This window comes from Dendroctonus ponderosae, unplaced genomic scaffold (genome assembly GCF_020466585.1).
Source record: "Dendroctonus ponderosae isolate FM_Combo_2020 unplaced genomic scaffold, Dpon_F_20191213v2 Dpon_F_20191213_2, whole genome shotgun sequence".
Taxonomy (NCBI): Eukaryota; Metazoa; Arthropoda; class Insecta; order Coleoptera; family Curculionidae; genus Dendroctonus; species Dendroctonus ponderosae.
The window spans coordinates 12017412-12032443 of NW_026018165.1; the positions used below are offsets into that span (position 1 = coordinate 12017412).

Sequence of the window (15032 nt, forward strand, 5' to 3'; positions counted from 1 at the left end):
CGTAAGTGGAAAGTTTGTTCATTAAGTATTTAACTGGGTGGTACGAATCGCTATAGATGCAGTTTGTTTCTGGATAACTTCGCCATTAATGAACAAACCTTTCGTAAGATAGAATACACTGTCTAAATGTAATTTTTGCTGTAATGTGTAAAAATAAAATTGGAATACACTCGTGATCTACTTTCGTTTTATTGAAGATTAACTGAGGATTTCCAACAGGTACTAGTTTACATGCTCTACCAGCAAAAATGAATTCTGAGCATTAAATGTTAGTAGAATAAGTAAGGTGCTAAAGATAAATAACGCCTACAAAAATCGAGTACCGAATAATATAACGCAACTATTTCTTTGCACGGAATCCTATATCTAAACTGATCACCAAAATCAACGTTACACTGACAAATTTGGACCAACTTTTGAACTGGATAAATTGTGACTCCTGTGAGCGATTCTATTTCTGTTTGAAGGGCTATTTAGTTCAGTTATTTTTCAGTTATTGAGTGTTTTTGCAAAAATTTGTGATTTAGATAAATTTTCCACAAGCTCGCAAAAAAGCGAACAAAAAAAAATGGGGCTAGATAAGGCTTCGAACAGAAACCAAATCGCTTGAAGCAGTCAGAATTTACTCACTTCGAAAGTTACGTTAATTTTGGCTCTTTAACGTTCAATTTGTTGAGCAGTTTATATGAAAAATCAAATAAAGTAATTTCAATGGGTCCAACTTATTAAATAAATTCAATAGACATAAAATCACTTACCTTGTAATAAACATCAGGCACATATTGTTTGTCAGTAGATTCGCGCACGTATCCCAATTCCGCAGCATCTTTTGTTGGCACCAGACAGTTGTCTCTCACCAAAGCCATGCACTGATTGGACACCTGATAGCCTTCCATATGAACTTGATTTGATTTATCTCCTGAAATTTTAAATTTGATTCTTACAAAACATTCTCACAATTTTTCAAACCATTTTTCTTAAGTAAATCTACCAATTAATAGACATTTACAAAAGTATCTGTATTATAAAGAATCAGCCGCTGCTAAGTGTAGCAAATACTTGAAGATGGAAGTAAAAGGAGTTCCATGGCATTTAATTGAGCGGGTTTTTAACCAGTGATACTTTCAATTCGTCAGAAATTTTCCGTTGAAGAAATGTCAATCGTTTGACTAGAGCGAAATAGAGAAATGTGAAAGGGAAAATCAATAAAACTCGATTTAAATACACATAAAACAATAATTGTTCATTTATCGAAGTGTCTGCCGTAAATCTGTAAAAGTTTCAGATTTATAATTGCTTATAAATCCATTGTCTAGTATGACTTTCTTTGGGAAGTTGCGTCTTTAATATATGATATTTAGGATAATTTATGATTGTATTTGATTCAGTGATATATTATGTGTGCTTCGAATGAAATTAGGCTCTTTAACCCTCTAGACTAGACTCTAGAAACTCCACTAGTTTTGATTAGAAATGCCTAAAACTAAAGATAGAATGATCCGATTTATGGCAAGACCTTTCAAAGTGCAACTATAAGACCAAAGTTAATGTAATGCACTCCAATAGCGCGAAACTGAAAAATACACATAGTGCGTTCACATGCCTTATTCTCGCTTTTCCGTCAAGTATATGCTACAGCAGATTTTTTATATTAAAAATATGAACATAAGAATAGTTCGTTCTAATGCATATATAATGTTCATAAGATCAAATAACTGTAATTTATATCAATATAATAATTTCCTTACCTGTTACACAAACTGTCACAAATTTAGACCCGAAGTTGCCGCTCGACGCGTATTTGCACGCATTGGGATGGAGATTTTGCAAATATCCAGCCATAATGCATTCCTGGAATGAAAAATAGAACTTCAATTTTTAATTGCCAAATTATTTGAAGAACATACCAGGTTAAATAGAAATATTCGCGTGAGGATGTAGGAACTGATCAGTGTCAGTAAACAAACATTATACCGAATTTGATAGTAGGCACAACAAAAGAGGTTTTTTCCCCCAAATAACAAGTATATATTGGATGGATCTACGAAAACATCTTAATTATATTCATAATGCGTTTAACTATTCCAAAGACCAATCAAACAGTATCCTATTGCAAAAGACCGTTTAACAAAAAAAAATAAGTAGCGTTCTCTGTTGACAACTTTCAACAAGAAAAGAAAATGAATTAGTTGAAAGAAATTGTTGTAATTGTTCTCATTTTCCTCTAAGTGTTATGGCATAGAGTAAAATGCCAAAAAATTAAGCCAGATTTCTCTTCTCCAGTCTCTGTTGACGTATTTGTTATAACTTTAAAATCTTTGTATCAGAAGTATTGGTTTAAAGTCTAACTTATAAAAACATATCTGCGATAGTTCATTTTGTTAAAGCTATCATAATTGTGAGAATGTTGAATTTATAACCATCAATAGTACTCTAATTGTGACTTTGAAGACAAATATGAGCTAAACTGTTAAGTTTTGCTAGAAATTCTTCGGATCTTAATACAGACATTAAAACCGGTGTTGTTTATAGATAAACGTTATTGCTTGTTTTAATGACATATGTAGATATTTTAACAGTGCTAAAATTAATTTTGTACTCAAAATTTTTTAACAATAAAAGTACTGTATGTAAAATTGTTTGGAAGATTAGAAAATAACTTCGAAATGTTACCTATAGATTAATTCCAGTTGCGTATGTATTTCTATATAATAATCAGAAATTACATGAGTATTGAGTATTCATATTATTTTATGTACGTTTCTCATGTAAAAAAAATAACCTGAACTAATAGTAATAACAATTTAAAGAACAATTAGTTACCTGCGACGAGAGGAAATGGGAATCGACGTTTCTGGTATGTTTCACAGTGCCTTTTTTTATATCATCAGGCACCAGATCAGTGAAAATCCATCCCACTCTCATGATGCCCAAAGCAGATGAAATTTGACGCAATATATCTTCTTTTTCATCTACCAGCAAACGAATGGAATCACGAGAACTTTCTTGGGGTGGTTCGTAAATCGCTACAACATTTGCTCTAATTCCTGCAAGTAAAATAAGAATTAATTTAAAATCACCACTGAATGCAGCTATTTATTTCATCATATCATGTATTTTATTTATAGTATTCATAAACCATAATTATGAAATCTGTGATTACCGATTAAATCGATACAGACGCTTTATAGTTTGCCAACAGTGTTTTTGATGCTCACAAGTAAACGACGTATTGATTTTTTACATTACGCAGATAATTGCTGATTTGATTGATGTTTAACTCAGCAAAGGTATCAAAAGTTGATGGAACTATAAATTCTGCTGCAAGCAGCTAAAGACAATTCAATATTTTGTGGCATATAGTACCCTCCATTCTCTCAGCAGCCGTTATTATCGAAAGGCAAAGCCCCTGATTTTAACAATTACCGAAAGGAATTCCCCGGAAATAAGCGCGTTCAAAAACGGTTGCTTGGTGCGATGGTGTTTTTGGCATTTTGGCACCGATTCAGACTGCCACAGAGTGCGCTTCCCTCGGGACTAAATTCGATCGATTTCGTTCTAAGACACTTCCGAAAGTTAAACCAGGCGTAGCGTCGTTCCGAGCACTAGCCTTTAAAGGTGCGAGAAGTATCCCGACAAGAATATGAGGGTAGTCAAAAAACATTTAATCCAAAAGAAAGAAAGAAGAACAACACTTTTACAGATAGATCGACCTAGCAATGCCATGCAGTTTCAAATTTTTGTTTCTTATATCAGTTGAGTCGCAATTTACCATACAGAATGTGACTTTCATCAGTTTCCGTATAGATTTTTGAATCTAATGACAATGTTAAAGAAAAGCTATGAATTAGGTGAAGCCAAGATATGTTCCACTCACCCAGAGGCACGTCGGTGTGCACTTCATAGTTTCCATACAAATATCCAATTCTCTGATATCCAGAGGCACGCCAGTAGTTCAGGAATTTCTCAACTAAATTCGTGTTTTCGAATGCTACGCTGTCTATATGCCTATATGCCTAACAACAAATAAAAATTCGTTCAGTATGACGTTTTTTCTGGCTAAAGTAATGCTGTATTACCTGCATATTTAAGGTGATAGCATTCGGCTGGCACTTCGAGCAAATACCCTTAGGCCATGGTGGGTGATCCTTGCAACCCGCCTTAATACTGCAAGAAATATCTTCCAGTGCTAAGAATTTGCCACGATCCACTCCTGACATCATTTTCCGCAAATAAGAATGAAAAGATAAGTGCTTAATGTTGTGCTCTTTCAAATAGGCCTCATCAAATGGTTCCAAAGATGAACAGTGAACACACTTTGAATTGGCGTTGTGACGACATCTGAGATACAAAAAAGTTGAATGAGTATAATTCACTGGAATTAATTATACTTATATTATTAATTACTTAATTAACTTACAATTTGTCATCTCTAGATCTTTCAATTCGCCCATCCAGTTTATATAAAGCAGTATCAACGTCATCCTCTTTAATATTAGATTTAGCTGTTGCTGACACTTTGCTTGCTACAGATATAGCAATATTGCTTCTTGACGCATTGCTGGTTGAAGGGCCAGCTTCAGATACCGGTTCACCAGCAGATGTATTATTCTAGTTAAAAAATATAAACTATTATAATTGGCATACTGGGATATATCTGATCAATCCAAATGCTTTTCCTACACTAACTATCACATATAATATTAAGAATCACTTAAGATTACTTATCGTTCATCATAGTAGATCAAGATTCACATTAAGGTGTTTTGACGGTTTAGTAATTCAAGATATTGCAGGTCGACAAATATAACATAATTTTCAATTGATATTTTACATGTGTAATACATTTAAAATTTATAAAAAAAAACTGGCATTCCGATATTCGATCATTCGGTTCTACTGCTAATTATGGATATAAGCGAAATTCTTATGAGACCAGAAATCGGATGATAGCGCTATTTAACAGCCCAATTACGCATAAAATAATTTCGGTTAATAATAATGAATATAAAATATCGAATATCATCATAACATATTATTAATAACAATCACGCAATATAATGAACAAATATCGCGCTGTAATATATTGACTGTTTCTGACTTAGGTATAGAATATTATACACCAAATAAATTCAGAATTTGGGGTCAAGTTAAAAAATGTAAGAATATATAGGGTATTCCATCTAAAATAGCAAGTTGACGCCTATTTACGGTATAACCGGAAGTATGGCAATCTTGAGAATATTTTAGATCGCTTGCTCCGTTTCTAGTTAACTTGATATTAAATACAGATGTACTTAACATTATTTTAACAAACGATATATACAAAGGCTGAACAATTAAGTCAAATATAAACAGAAACTAGGTATTTGAAATAATGTCTTACATTGAACAATACAGATCCATTCAGCGGTGACAGGTATACCATATCTCCATGCTTAAGCCCCAAAGCTCTCAGTGTCTTTGATTTGCTGCTGGTAATCTCATCTTTTTTATTTATTTGTTTGTACAATGCAAACGTGAAACTATTTAAATTAAATGCATCATGTATGGTTTCAAATAGTTGACTTGTAGTAGCCGAAGCGCTAATTTCCACTCTTTTCGTTCCTTCGGAGCTCTGGACACGAAGCAACTGAAAAGATACAAAAATAAAATCTTTGTCATCATTTGGAATTTTCAAAACCTAGGTTAGGTCAATTATGATGACAAGTGTATTTAAACCCTGTAAATGGGGAAGCATTTTCAGATGAATTATTAACTACTTCGCAAAATTTAACTAGAACTCACAAGCTGTTTCTCTCTGGACATTTTATAACTTTGCTGTAAATTTTAACTGTCCCTTTGGCAAAGTTTTGAGTTTGTCTGTCAACTGTCAAACAGCGGTCGCCGGACAGTGGAAGTGTCTGAAAGATCGATTATGTTTTATTAACGCAGTGTTTGGACGGGTTATAAAAGATCCGGGAGAATTACGAAAAATTACATGTTTTTGAAATATTTTGGAAAACTGTAAGGTAAAAAATTTTTTGAAATTGTTGCATGATTCAAAAATTACTTCAAAAAGAGACAGAAACCTTTTAAAAGCGAGCTCCAAACATGTTTTTTTGTGGTAATTGCGTTTTATTTTGTATAAGCTATTGCAAAATTTAATTAGGGGATATCTCACCGTAAAATGCGCTAACTTTTTGTTTATATCATTTGATAAGGTAGATTACTTATGGTAATTTATAAAAAATAAAAAGTAGATAACTATAGTTATCTTTTTGCGTTTTATTAAAATGAAGCATTTACGAATACTTTATTAAAATTATTAATCAAATTTTTAATTTATTAACTATAAAAACCATTATTAAACTCTGGAGGAATGACAAATGTGCATTCGATTGAAGGGATCAGATTTATTACTGTTTGAAATAAAACAGTATATATAAATTCCATGAAATTGTAATCGTTATGTATTATAATAACTAATAAACTGTTTTATAAAATCTAATTTTTCTGGAAATCGACGTATGCCAACTTTTTCGCTCTAAGGTATTTGCAATTCAAATTTCTTTAATATACTTTTGCCAAAATTAGGTAACGGACATTGAAAAGTGTGCTATACAGATGCAGTAAAAAATACCTAATGAAATATTAAGAGATATGAATAATGAAATAAACATAATTAACACAGTAGAATGAAAAGTGACAAAACCATTATACATATGCGTTTCCAAGGTATTGAAAAACTCTAGATGATTTTGAGTTAAATCAAATTTTAAAAATCGAATTTAGGTTTAATAACGTCAAAAGCTCTAATTATAAAACGTGAATTTCTATTTTTTCGACGAACTAAATTAATGAGAGTTTCGATTAACGTAAATCATCTCAACCAAATATAAACATTAATCCATTGATGATAATTTACTGTATTCTTAGAAAATTACAAAATTCTAATTCGGAATCTAATTCATATGTGTATTCTGGGCCGGTTGAATGAAATAAACGTTTTTATTATTATCCGTATCCATAAAACATTGGCAATTAATTTTATTAACAATCGAAATTATAATAATAATAAAATTAATAATAAAACAATAATTCCCAAAACTTACAGCTCTCACTCAATAAATCTGTTAAAGTTACTTTAATTCCTTACTCAATCTAGAAAGGTTGTCACTTCTATAAAATTACTGTTTCACAATGTTCTTTTGGGGAATATATATTTATCCTATTTTATATTAAACTATTTAATACATATGTTTAAGGTACCTACTACGGAAGGTTACCCACTTCTGTCAATTCCAAATCCGAACAGCTGATGTTTGTTGTCGCATGCCAAGATGACAGTGCGCAAGGTGTGTTTAAAATTTTCCCGCGATTGTTAAAAATACAAATTTCGAATAGATGCTAATAATCCATTATTGAAAATACTATTCTGCAAATAAAATAAAATTATTGCAATGTAACCTAATATTAATCTAATAAAAAATTTGTATTGATACATTTACTGCTTATACTACTATGAACGTCGGAATGAAATATTCCAATTCAGTTTACGGAAAAACTAAAAATAAGTAGAATACAGGTAAGATTATACAGCGTTTAGATTGTGAAAATCTTAAAATAGAAAATGTGGGTATACGCGGGTTTGCGACTACCATATTTCCGCGACAATTTAATTTGTTACATTCTAAACGCTCATTTCCAATTTTGTTATTATGGCGGGAATCCAAGTCGCGCAAAATACTCATATCATTTCTTCTAGAAAACACTCGACATTCAGGTGACAGTGCAAAAGATTATCGATTGCCTATTAATGTTTTATATGTGTACTGAATTTTAATAGTAGGTTTGGCGATTTTTTATTTTTAGTGCGAGTTTCAAGATAACTTTGTTGAGATAAAAATTGTCAACTCGAAAAAACGTGACAAGGTCAGCTGTTTTTTCGCTGTTTTATTTTTGACGTCTCCACTTAAAGGGGTTGCAACGTACAATTTAGTATATCTTCAAAAACATGGAAAATCACAAAGTAGAAGTGTATATTTACGATTTATCTGGGGGTCTGGCGTCCCAGCTATCCCCGATGTTAATAGGTAAGCAAGGTTTTAATTCAAAATGACTCGAAACATCCATTTGTAGGTTAACAAAGTTTTTAAACCCTTTTCCAATTTTATTAGGAAAAAGGATTGATGGCATTTGGCACACATCTATCGTAGTCTACAACAGAGAGTATTTCTTTGGATCCGGTGGAGTTGAAAGTTGTAACCCTGTAAGTCCCACCAACCAATTATCTTAGGCTTAGACACATACAGAATGATTGTGAGCTCCAAAAACTGAAAAATAATTTCGTTTTACCCCAGACGACGACACAATTTGGCACGAATCGGTTTGTTTTTCCTTTATTTATAAACATGGATCTATCCAGAAAGCGTGTATTTATAGCTTAGGTATCAGAGTAGGGTTACATGTTCAAGATGAATCGGCTTTCTTTTACGTTTTTAGCTTAGCATTGGCGGTTTGGAAAAGCCCCAAATTCGCAATTTTCTGTAAATTATCAGTGAAAGGATAGTGCTTGAACATCCTTATTAAGTAGAGGTAAACAATTCGGAATTTTAGCCGTCTGAACTGAAATCCATGATTCTCTTATGTGGTGATCTAAACTTAGCCTACACATGGCTTCGGAATCTTTTTCGCTAGTTATAAATAGCAAGATAGTAACATTTTGACATTTAATGAAATTGAGAGTGCACATGGTTTGTCTGCTAAGTCTTAAACTCCAATATTTTTCTAGGGTTCTACTGCTTTAGGGCATCCTAAGGAAGTGAAACATTTAGGCGACACTCAAGTACCATATTCAGTCTTCATTGAATATCTTGCAGGACTGTCGCGGTCATCGTACAAGTAAGTACGAGAACTATTTTTTTAATGTCGATTTGCTTAGTAATACTCCTAATACCTAAGTACCTAATTCGTGTTAGAAATTGGGTTCATGAATAATAAACTTGCTATTCTAAATTAATTATGTATGTACAGCTTGGTCCCTGTTCCAGCTTGCATACATATGTAGAGCTTTTGTGTTTTTAGGACTATAAAAATCACGCAAAAAGTGCTTTTCAGTCCGAATTTAACTGCAGTGATTATATTATCCGATGACTAAACTTCTTCTAATAAATAAAAAGTCGTCGTTTGAATATCTAATACCTATTTCCATATACTAACTTAAAATTATTTGATTACCTCATATCTCCATTACACATGCATGTATTTTCAATTGGTGACGGAATTTGCGATAAAGTAAAAATATCTTTCTGGCTTTATGGTCTACTTCTATTAACAGCATGTTGCAACTTTTAAAATGCATGCGGGCGATCCGGAATGTTTTGTTAGGTGTATGAGAGTTGCGAAACTATGTTATTATAAATAAGAATATGCAGTACCTATTTAATGATGATGGGTAAATGTTTTTAAATTGGTTTTTAAGCTTTAAAAATTTAGATAGTTTGGCAAAAAAATGTGAAGTGAGCTTTTGTGGCACTTAATATTATTTTTCCAGTTTTGGAGCTGTAATGAAAGAAATTAGCATTGCTATTAAAAAATAGTTGCAGCCACTCGAATATTATTGATTTTTCCTATAAGCGAATATGTGCTACTTAATTTGAGTGGCATGTCTTGATGAGAAGGACTTTCGTTGATAATTATTAATACAAAGTGTTGAAAAATAAGTTTCAAAAGAAAGTTGAGAAAACCGCCCAAAATCAATTTTTTCATAAAATAAGGGCAAGTTTGTGTCAAGCTGTCTAATCTAAAAGTGTTTAGATTTTGCTATTGCAGATACTGCAATTTACATTTATCTTTCTAAATAAGGGCATTTTATTGAATTCATCTCTGTCCAACATCATATTATAAAAAGCTGGTATATTGTAAAATTAGAAAGCGTTTTTTGTAGAAAATGTGCAGAAAGCACTAAGTATGTATAAATAAACATAAGTTACCTGTTCATTACAGACTATCAAAATTAAATATAAATACCAGAAAGTTTCTTCTATCACCAAAACATCATAAGTTGCAGAGAAACCGTTTGAAAGTTATGATTAAAAATAACTTTTTTAATGCCAGATAAGAAAACTGAACCAAATGGAAAAATTATTAGCATACATTTAAATTTATGACTTATCGGTTTATGTTTAGATCAGTATACAGGGTGTTACCAGTTTTAGGTCGTTTTAGTGTCTCTTATCGGTTAAATCAAATGCAAGGCTTAATTATATATAATATACAATATACAAGGCTTAGTATCAACACGTAATCATCTACTTCCAAACTTTTCTTGTGCTAATTTTATGTCAATTTGAGTTGAAGATATTTTTTATGCGAGATTGTCATTTATACGGGCCAGTCATTAAAATTATTTTCGTTATACAGGGTGTTTCCAAAAATATGTGGCGTACTAAAATTGTGTGTTTTTTTTTAATGGAACACTCTGTGCCAACGTCGCAACTGGTTCTCTCAATTTACTTAATTTTGATATAAGGGTTACTGGCTCTACGGATGGCAAACACGAATTGACAAACACTCGAGTGTTAGTCTATCATTCTTACCCTTCTACCTCTTCAGTCTACCCCGTTAGGATTGCAATACATTACATACTTATCCCGAACTATTCTATTGTCATAGAGCAATAGTTATCTTATCAATATTTATATTTAAATAGTTAGTATTTGCTATTATTGCAGCGGACAATCTTACAACTTGTTTACGCACAATTGTAACAACTTCTCGGAAGAAATTGCCCAGTTTCTTTGCGGAGCCAGCATTCCCAAATACATCCTTGATTTGCCAAACGAAGTGTTAAACTCCAGTTTGAATACGGCTGTTGCTGCACTAGTAGGGCAGCTCGAGAAAAGTGCCAGACCAATCGCAGAAGAACAGCAGCGCTTTTCCAGAGAGAATTCTCCAGATCTTTCCAAGGAAATAGAAGAAGCCAGGTCAGAGAATAAAGTTAGTGGGGATGAGAAAAGTGAAGATCGAAATTGATGTCGCTTATGTAACTTGCTTAATCAAATATTTTAAAATATGTTAAATTGAATGCTACTAATGTGTTGAATTGTGGTGGTTTGTTCGCTTTAATTTCGACACTGGCATATTTTTGTGTGGTTTTGAATCAAGTGAAACATCAATAGGTAAAATGATTTATCAGTGGCAGTTCTCAGCTGAAAAACTTTTCATTGCATACCGCAAATGTATTATTTAAGAATCTGTTAATAAAACTAATTTTTTTGGTGCTCTTTAAAACTTGATGTTTGCATCGGATTAAAAAAATATTTTTCAGAAGTTAGATATTATGTATTATTAAGTATTGTTCCCGGGATTAAAATAGAGAAGCATTGGATTATATGAGTTTCAATACAGTAAAGCTTTAAAAACTTGCAAGTCTAAAACATTCCTTAATGAGCTTGTAACTTGTTTGTTTAAATGGATCGTTTTATTTACTGTTGTCACATTTGGTTAGCTTTTCTTGTTAATTTATCACTTCAGTATTTGTCAATGAATATTTAATAAAGAATCATTCGAAATTTTACCCTCTGGTTAATTTTCAAATGCATTTTTGTTTAGAAGAGTAACCAAATAATTCAGATTAATTTGATATATGTACATCCATCATTCACGGGTAAGTAGACAAATTTAGATATTTTGATTTATTTGTAACTACTAAATAATTTTCGAATTATTATTTTAGCGGACTTTCACATTAAAACGTGTTTTTTTCTTAGATACAATAGTTTTCTACTAGAAGAACGCCGGAAAACGCTAAAAGAAAAATTAGCGAAAAAGGAACGGAAGCGGGAAAAGAAACGTAGAAAAATTTTAGCAGCCGGTGGAGTTGTACCAGCAGACTTAGAAGTAAGAAAAATAATTTGAGATACAAACATTTTCTAGCTCTGTAAATATATCGATATATCTCAATGCTCTTATCTAAAGCAACGCTAGCCAACATTTCATACCTTTAAATGCAAAAACTGCCACTATTAAAAATATTCCAAGAGCATTGGGAATTAACTGAAAATTTAGCAAAGAGCAATAAATGTATTATCATAAATACATTTTATATCTGATAAAAATATAATTTTACAAATCGTGCACTGTCGTCATCAATGCTATTATTGTCATCGGAAATACGGATAGGCATTATTATACACTTCTACTTAAGAATTTATAATTTAAAAGGTTCTTTAAAAATTTTTCTCTTCAGGATCTAACAATGGCCGACACAGAAGCACCACTTAACGGGGCACCGGAGGCCTTGCCCTCTGAGCAAGCTTTGGCTTTGGAAGAAGAGGAAAGACGAGAAGATGAGGAAAAAAAGAAATCCAGAGAACCTCCTATTGTTTACAAAGATTTTGTTAATGTAAGTTAACAGTAAGTTAATAGTAAGTTTGAACCTTGTCAAGATTTGGTTACAAGTTCTGTAATAAACCTGTTCATATTACAGGTTAAAGAAGAATTTGATTCGTTGATAGGACTCATTGATGGAAAATTGACCGCTGAAGAGCAAAAATCCACAGAAGAGCTGCAACAATATATGTTAGGAGACGAAGGAAGTTGGGCGTTGGGTGACGGATTTTTAGATTTTATCAGTATGTGGCTGACGTGTACCAAATAACGGTAGTAAATTTTTATATTGTTTCAGATCGATTGTTAAACGACAAACAACTGCCAGTTGAAGTTAGAGTAAAAATTTTGAACATATTGGCTATGGCTGCATTGAAAGATGATATAATTTTAGTCCTCCATACTGACAGAAAAGATCATATTTTGATGAATTATGCCTATGAGATTGATCGATTAAGCCGCGAAGAACAAGAAGCCCTCTCTTTATTTGTGAGTACATTTAGTCGGATAATATTTTATTATTTATGATTATCCATTTACGAAATTACGTGCTAAATGAATGATATGTCAGAAGATATATATAAATACTATTTTAGCCCAGTAATGAGTTTTTACAAAGTAAAAGATACTACATATGTTTCCCATACATGTGTGAAACGTTAAATCAATCGCAACATTCGGAACATAGATTACCGTACAGAGAGACATGTCTATTCACCCCTCAGCGCTCAAAAATTACTGAAGAATTGAACAATTTTAATAAGACGCACGTATATATAACGTAAATTTGTAGTCGTTACATAAGCTTCGATACAATGAGAACGACTGCATTTTTATTCTGATAGCTTATGATTTAAATTTATATATTTGATGATTACTGGTTATTTAAATATGAGCATTTGGCTCTATTCTCACTAGCCGAACACATCCGGAAGTAAAAGGTTTTCGGCATTCTGATTCTAAAAATGTGTAACTGAATGATTCAGTTAATATTTTTGTCTAAAAATTATGTAACTAGAAGCGAAGTTTAGGCTTGAAGCATCGCTTTGAAACTCCTGCATAATCGAATGAATGGTACTCTTATTATTACAGAACTCCACAAATATTTGACTTTACTATGTTCAAATATTAATGATTGTAATAGTGAAATAAAATGAGAATCTCAGAGGTATAAAGAGTAGCTACTGACTAGTTTACTTTCTACTGACTAGAGATTAAACAAGACATTCAGTTGCGAAATAACCACTTGGTCCTTCGTCGGTAGAGTAAAATGTTCCATTCTATCTTAACAACAACCGATATAATTTAGTTTGACAACTAAACAAAGTGTAATAATTATTACAGTTCAAACAATTGAACAATCTCAAATGTTATTGTTTCAAATAGTTTGAAACAATGAACAAGTTTATTTCCTATTAACTAATAATTAATAATTCTCAAACACTTAATTAATAATCAAGAAGATGGAAAGGAGATAATATTGATTACTGCTTGGTCAAACGCAAGACCTTTTGATAGGTATTTTGTTACAGGTAGCTAACATGTTTGAAAATTTGAGTTCATCAGAATGGCTTCTGTACATCTCAGAGTGGCCATTCAATAATCAGCAAATCAGCAATATTAGAGTTACAACAAAAGTGGCAGTGCATTGTCTATTAGCTGAAAACACTGTTCTCCAAGATAGAGGTGCCGCGATTATTCACAACCTGGCAACCAAGGAGGTAAAATCTGTGGTCTGTATCTTCCCATATTAACATGTTTACTTATATTGTATATTTACGAATAGGCATATAGCTGGTTAAGGATTTTGCGCCAAAATTCACTTGGGAAATAAACGCGTTTAATTTTGAATTTAAGAAATAACACTTTCACAATTAAATAAAGATTTTAATTTATATGTCTCGCATTCATTACTCGAAGTATTACGTTTTTAGTTGCTCTATGATATTGCTTAAACTTCAAACTATTCCGGATTCTACAGTTAAATGTGTCTGTATTATTTAAAGCAATAATTAAAGTCAAATTCATAGAAGAAAAACAATATTTTGCACAATTTTAGGTGTTTGACGATATAGCCGTAGAAGTGACGATGGCTCTACTTCAGTATTTCAACCAAAAGCCGCCGGAAGAACAGTTGTTCCGATGCATGAAAGCATTAGCTCGTTTTGCGGAAGTATCCAGACAAGAAGTGCCCCAGTTAATTCAGATGATTGGACCGGATCCTAAAACCTTTAAAGGGACCAGCGACAGAATTGATCAACTTATTGATCAGATTAGCGCTAGAATTCATTAAAAGTTTATTTTTTCTCTAAGCACAAGCCGAAAAGTCGAGCTTGTATCCTTCTTCGTTTGATCCCAAGTGGTAATAGTTGGATTTTTTATGTTTACCTTTTTTATATTTAATTGATCTTTTGTACTGATTTTCGTTATTCAAGTTGTTATAGTTATTTGTACATTAGAATTTTATAGGCTGTTTTTTTAATATACCATTATTTATTGTATGAATTACATGATTGTTAACGCCGTCGTGTTTTCATATTCACATCTATCACGTCCCCGATAAAAAAGTCTGCTGTGAAATGCACTCGACATATTTTTGGGGCAATGATCAAAGCATTCTAACTCAAGGGCGGATCCAGGGGGGGGTCATGGGGGTCATG

The 15032-nt window shown here is 32.2% G+C and overlaps 2 protein-coding genes and 1 long non-coding RNA gene across 6 annotated transcripts in view; 1 reads left to right on the forward strand and 2 right to left on the reverse strand.

Annotated features, from left to right (window-relative positions):
• LOC109544479 (nuclear protein localization protein 4 homolog) overlaps positions 1-5897 on the reverse strand; it is a 32486-nt gene extending 26589 nt beyond the window's left edge. The window contains exons 1-8 of the mRNA XM_048664048.1: positions 5788-5897; positions 5387-5632; positions 4421-4611; positions 4080-4341; positions 3878-4016; positions 2824-3047; positions 1749-1851; positions 759-919 (exon numbers count right to left, since the gene is read on the reverse strand). Coding sequence (XP_048520005.1) covers positions 759-919; positions 1749-1851; positions 2824-3047; positions 3878-4016; positions 4080-4341; positions 4421-4611; positions 5387-5632; positions 5788-5808 — 1347 coding nt within the window. The 5' untranslated portion in view covers positions 5809-5897. The remainder of the gene's footprint in view (positions 1-758; positions 920-1748; positions 1852-2823; positions 3048-3877; positions 4017-4079; positions 4342-4420; positions 4612-5386; positions 5633-5787) is intronic.
• Positions 5898-6425: 528 nt separating this feature from the next.
• On the reverse strand, positions 6426-9410 carry LOC125503404. Its single transcript, XR_007280826.1, has 2 exons — positions 9220-9410; positions 6426-8315 (listed from the first exon to the last, which is right to left on the reverse strand). It is a non-coding gene; the product is annotated as an uncharacterized LOC125503404 (long non-coding RNA).
• Positions 7992-14896, forward strand: LOC109544582. 4 transcript variants are annotated; one of them, XM_019914864.2, is made up of 10 exons: positions 7992-8075; positions 8160-8251; positions 8774-8883; positions 10716-10967; positions 11754-11883; positions 12233-12388; positions 12473-12617; positions 12671-12861; positions 13905-14105; positions 14432-14896. In XM_019914864.2, the coding sequence occupies exons 1-10, from the start codon at positions 7997-7999 to the stop codon at positions 14663-14665; spliced, it is 1590 nt and encodes a 529-aa protein (XP_019770423.1). In that variant the 5' UTR covers positions 7992-7996; the 3' UTR covers positions 14666-14896. The 4 variants fall into 4 exon arrangements, with proteins under 4 accessions (XP_019770423.1, XP_048519648.1, XP_019770424.1 ...); XM_048663691.1 differs by having other exon boundaries at positions 13905-14093; XM_019914865.2 differs by lacking the exon at positions 10716-10967.
• Positions 14897-15032: the final 136 nt, after the last annotated feature.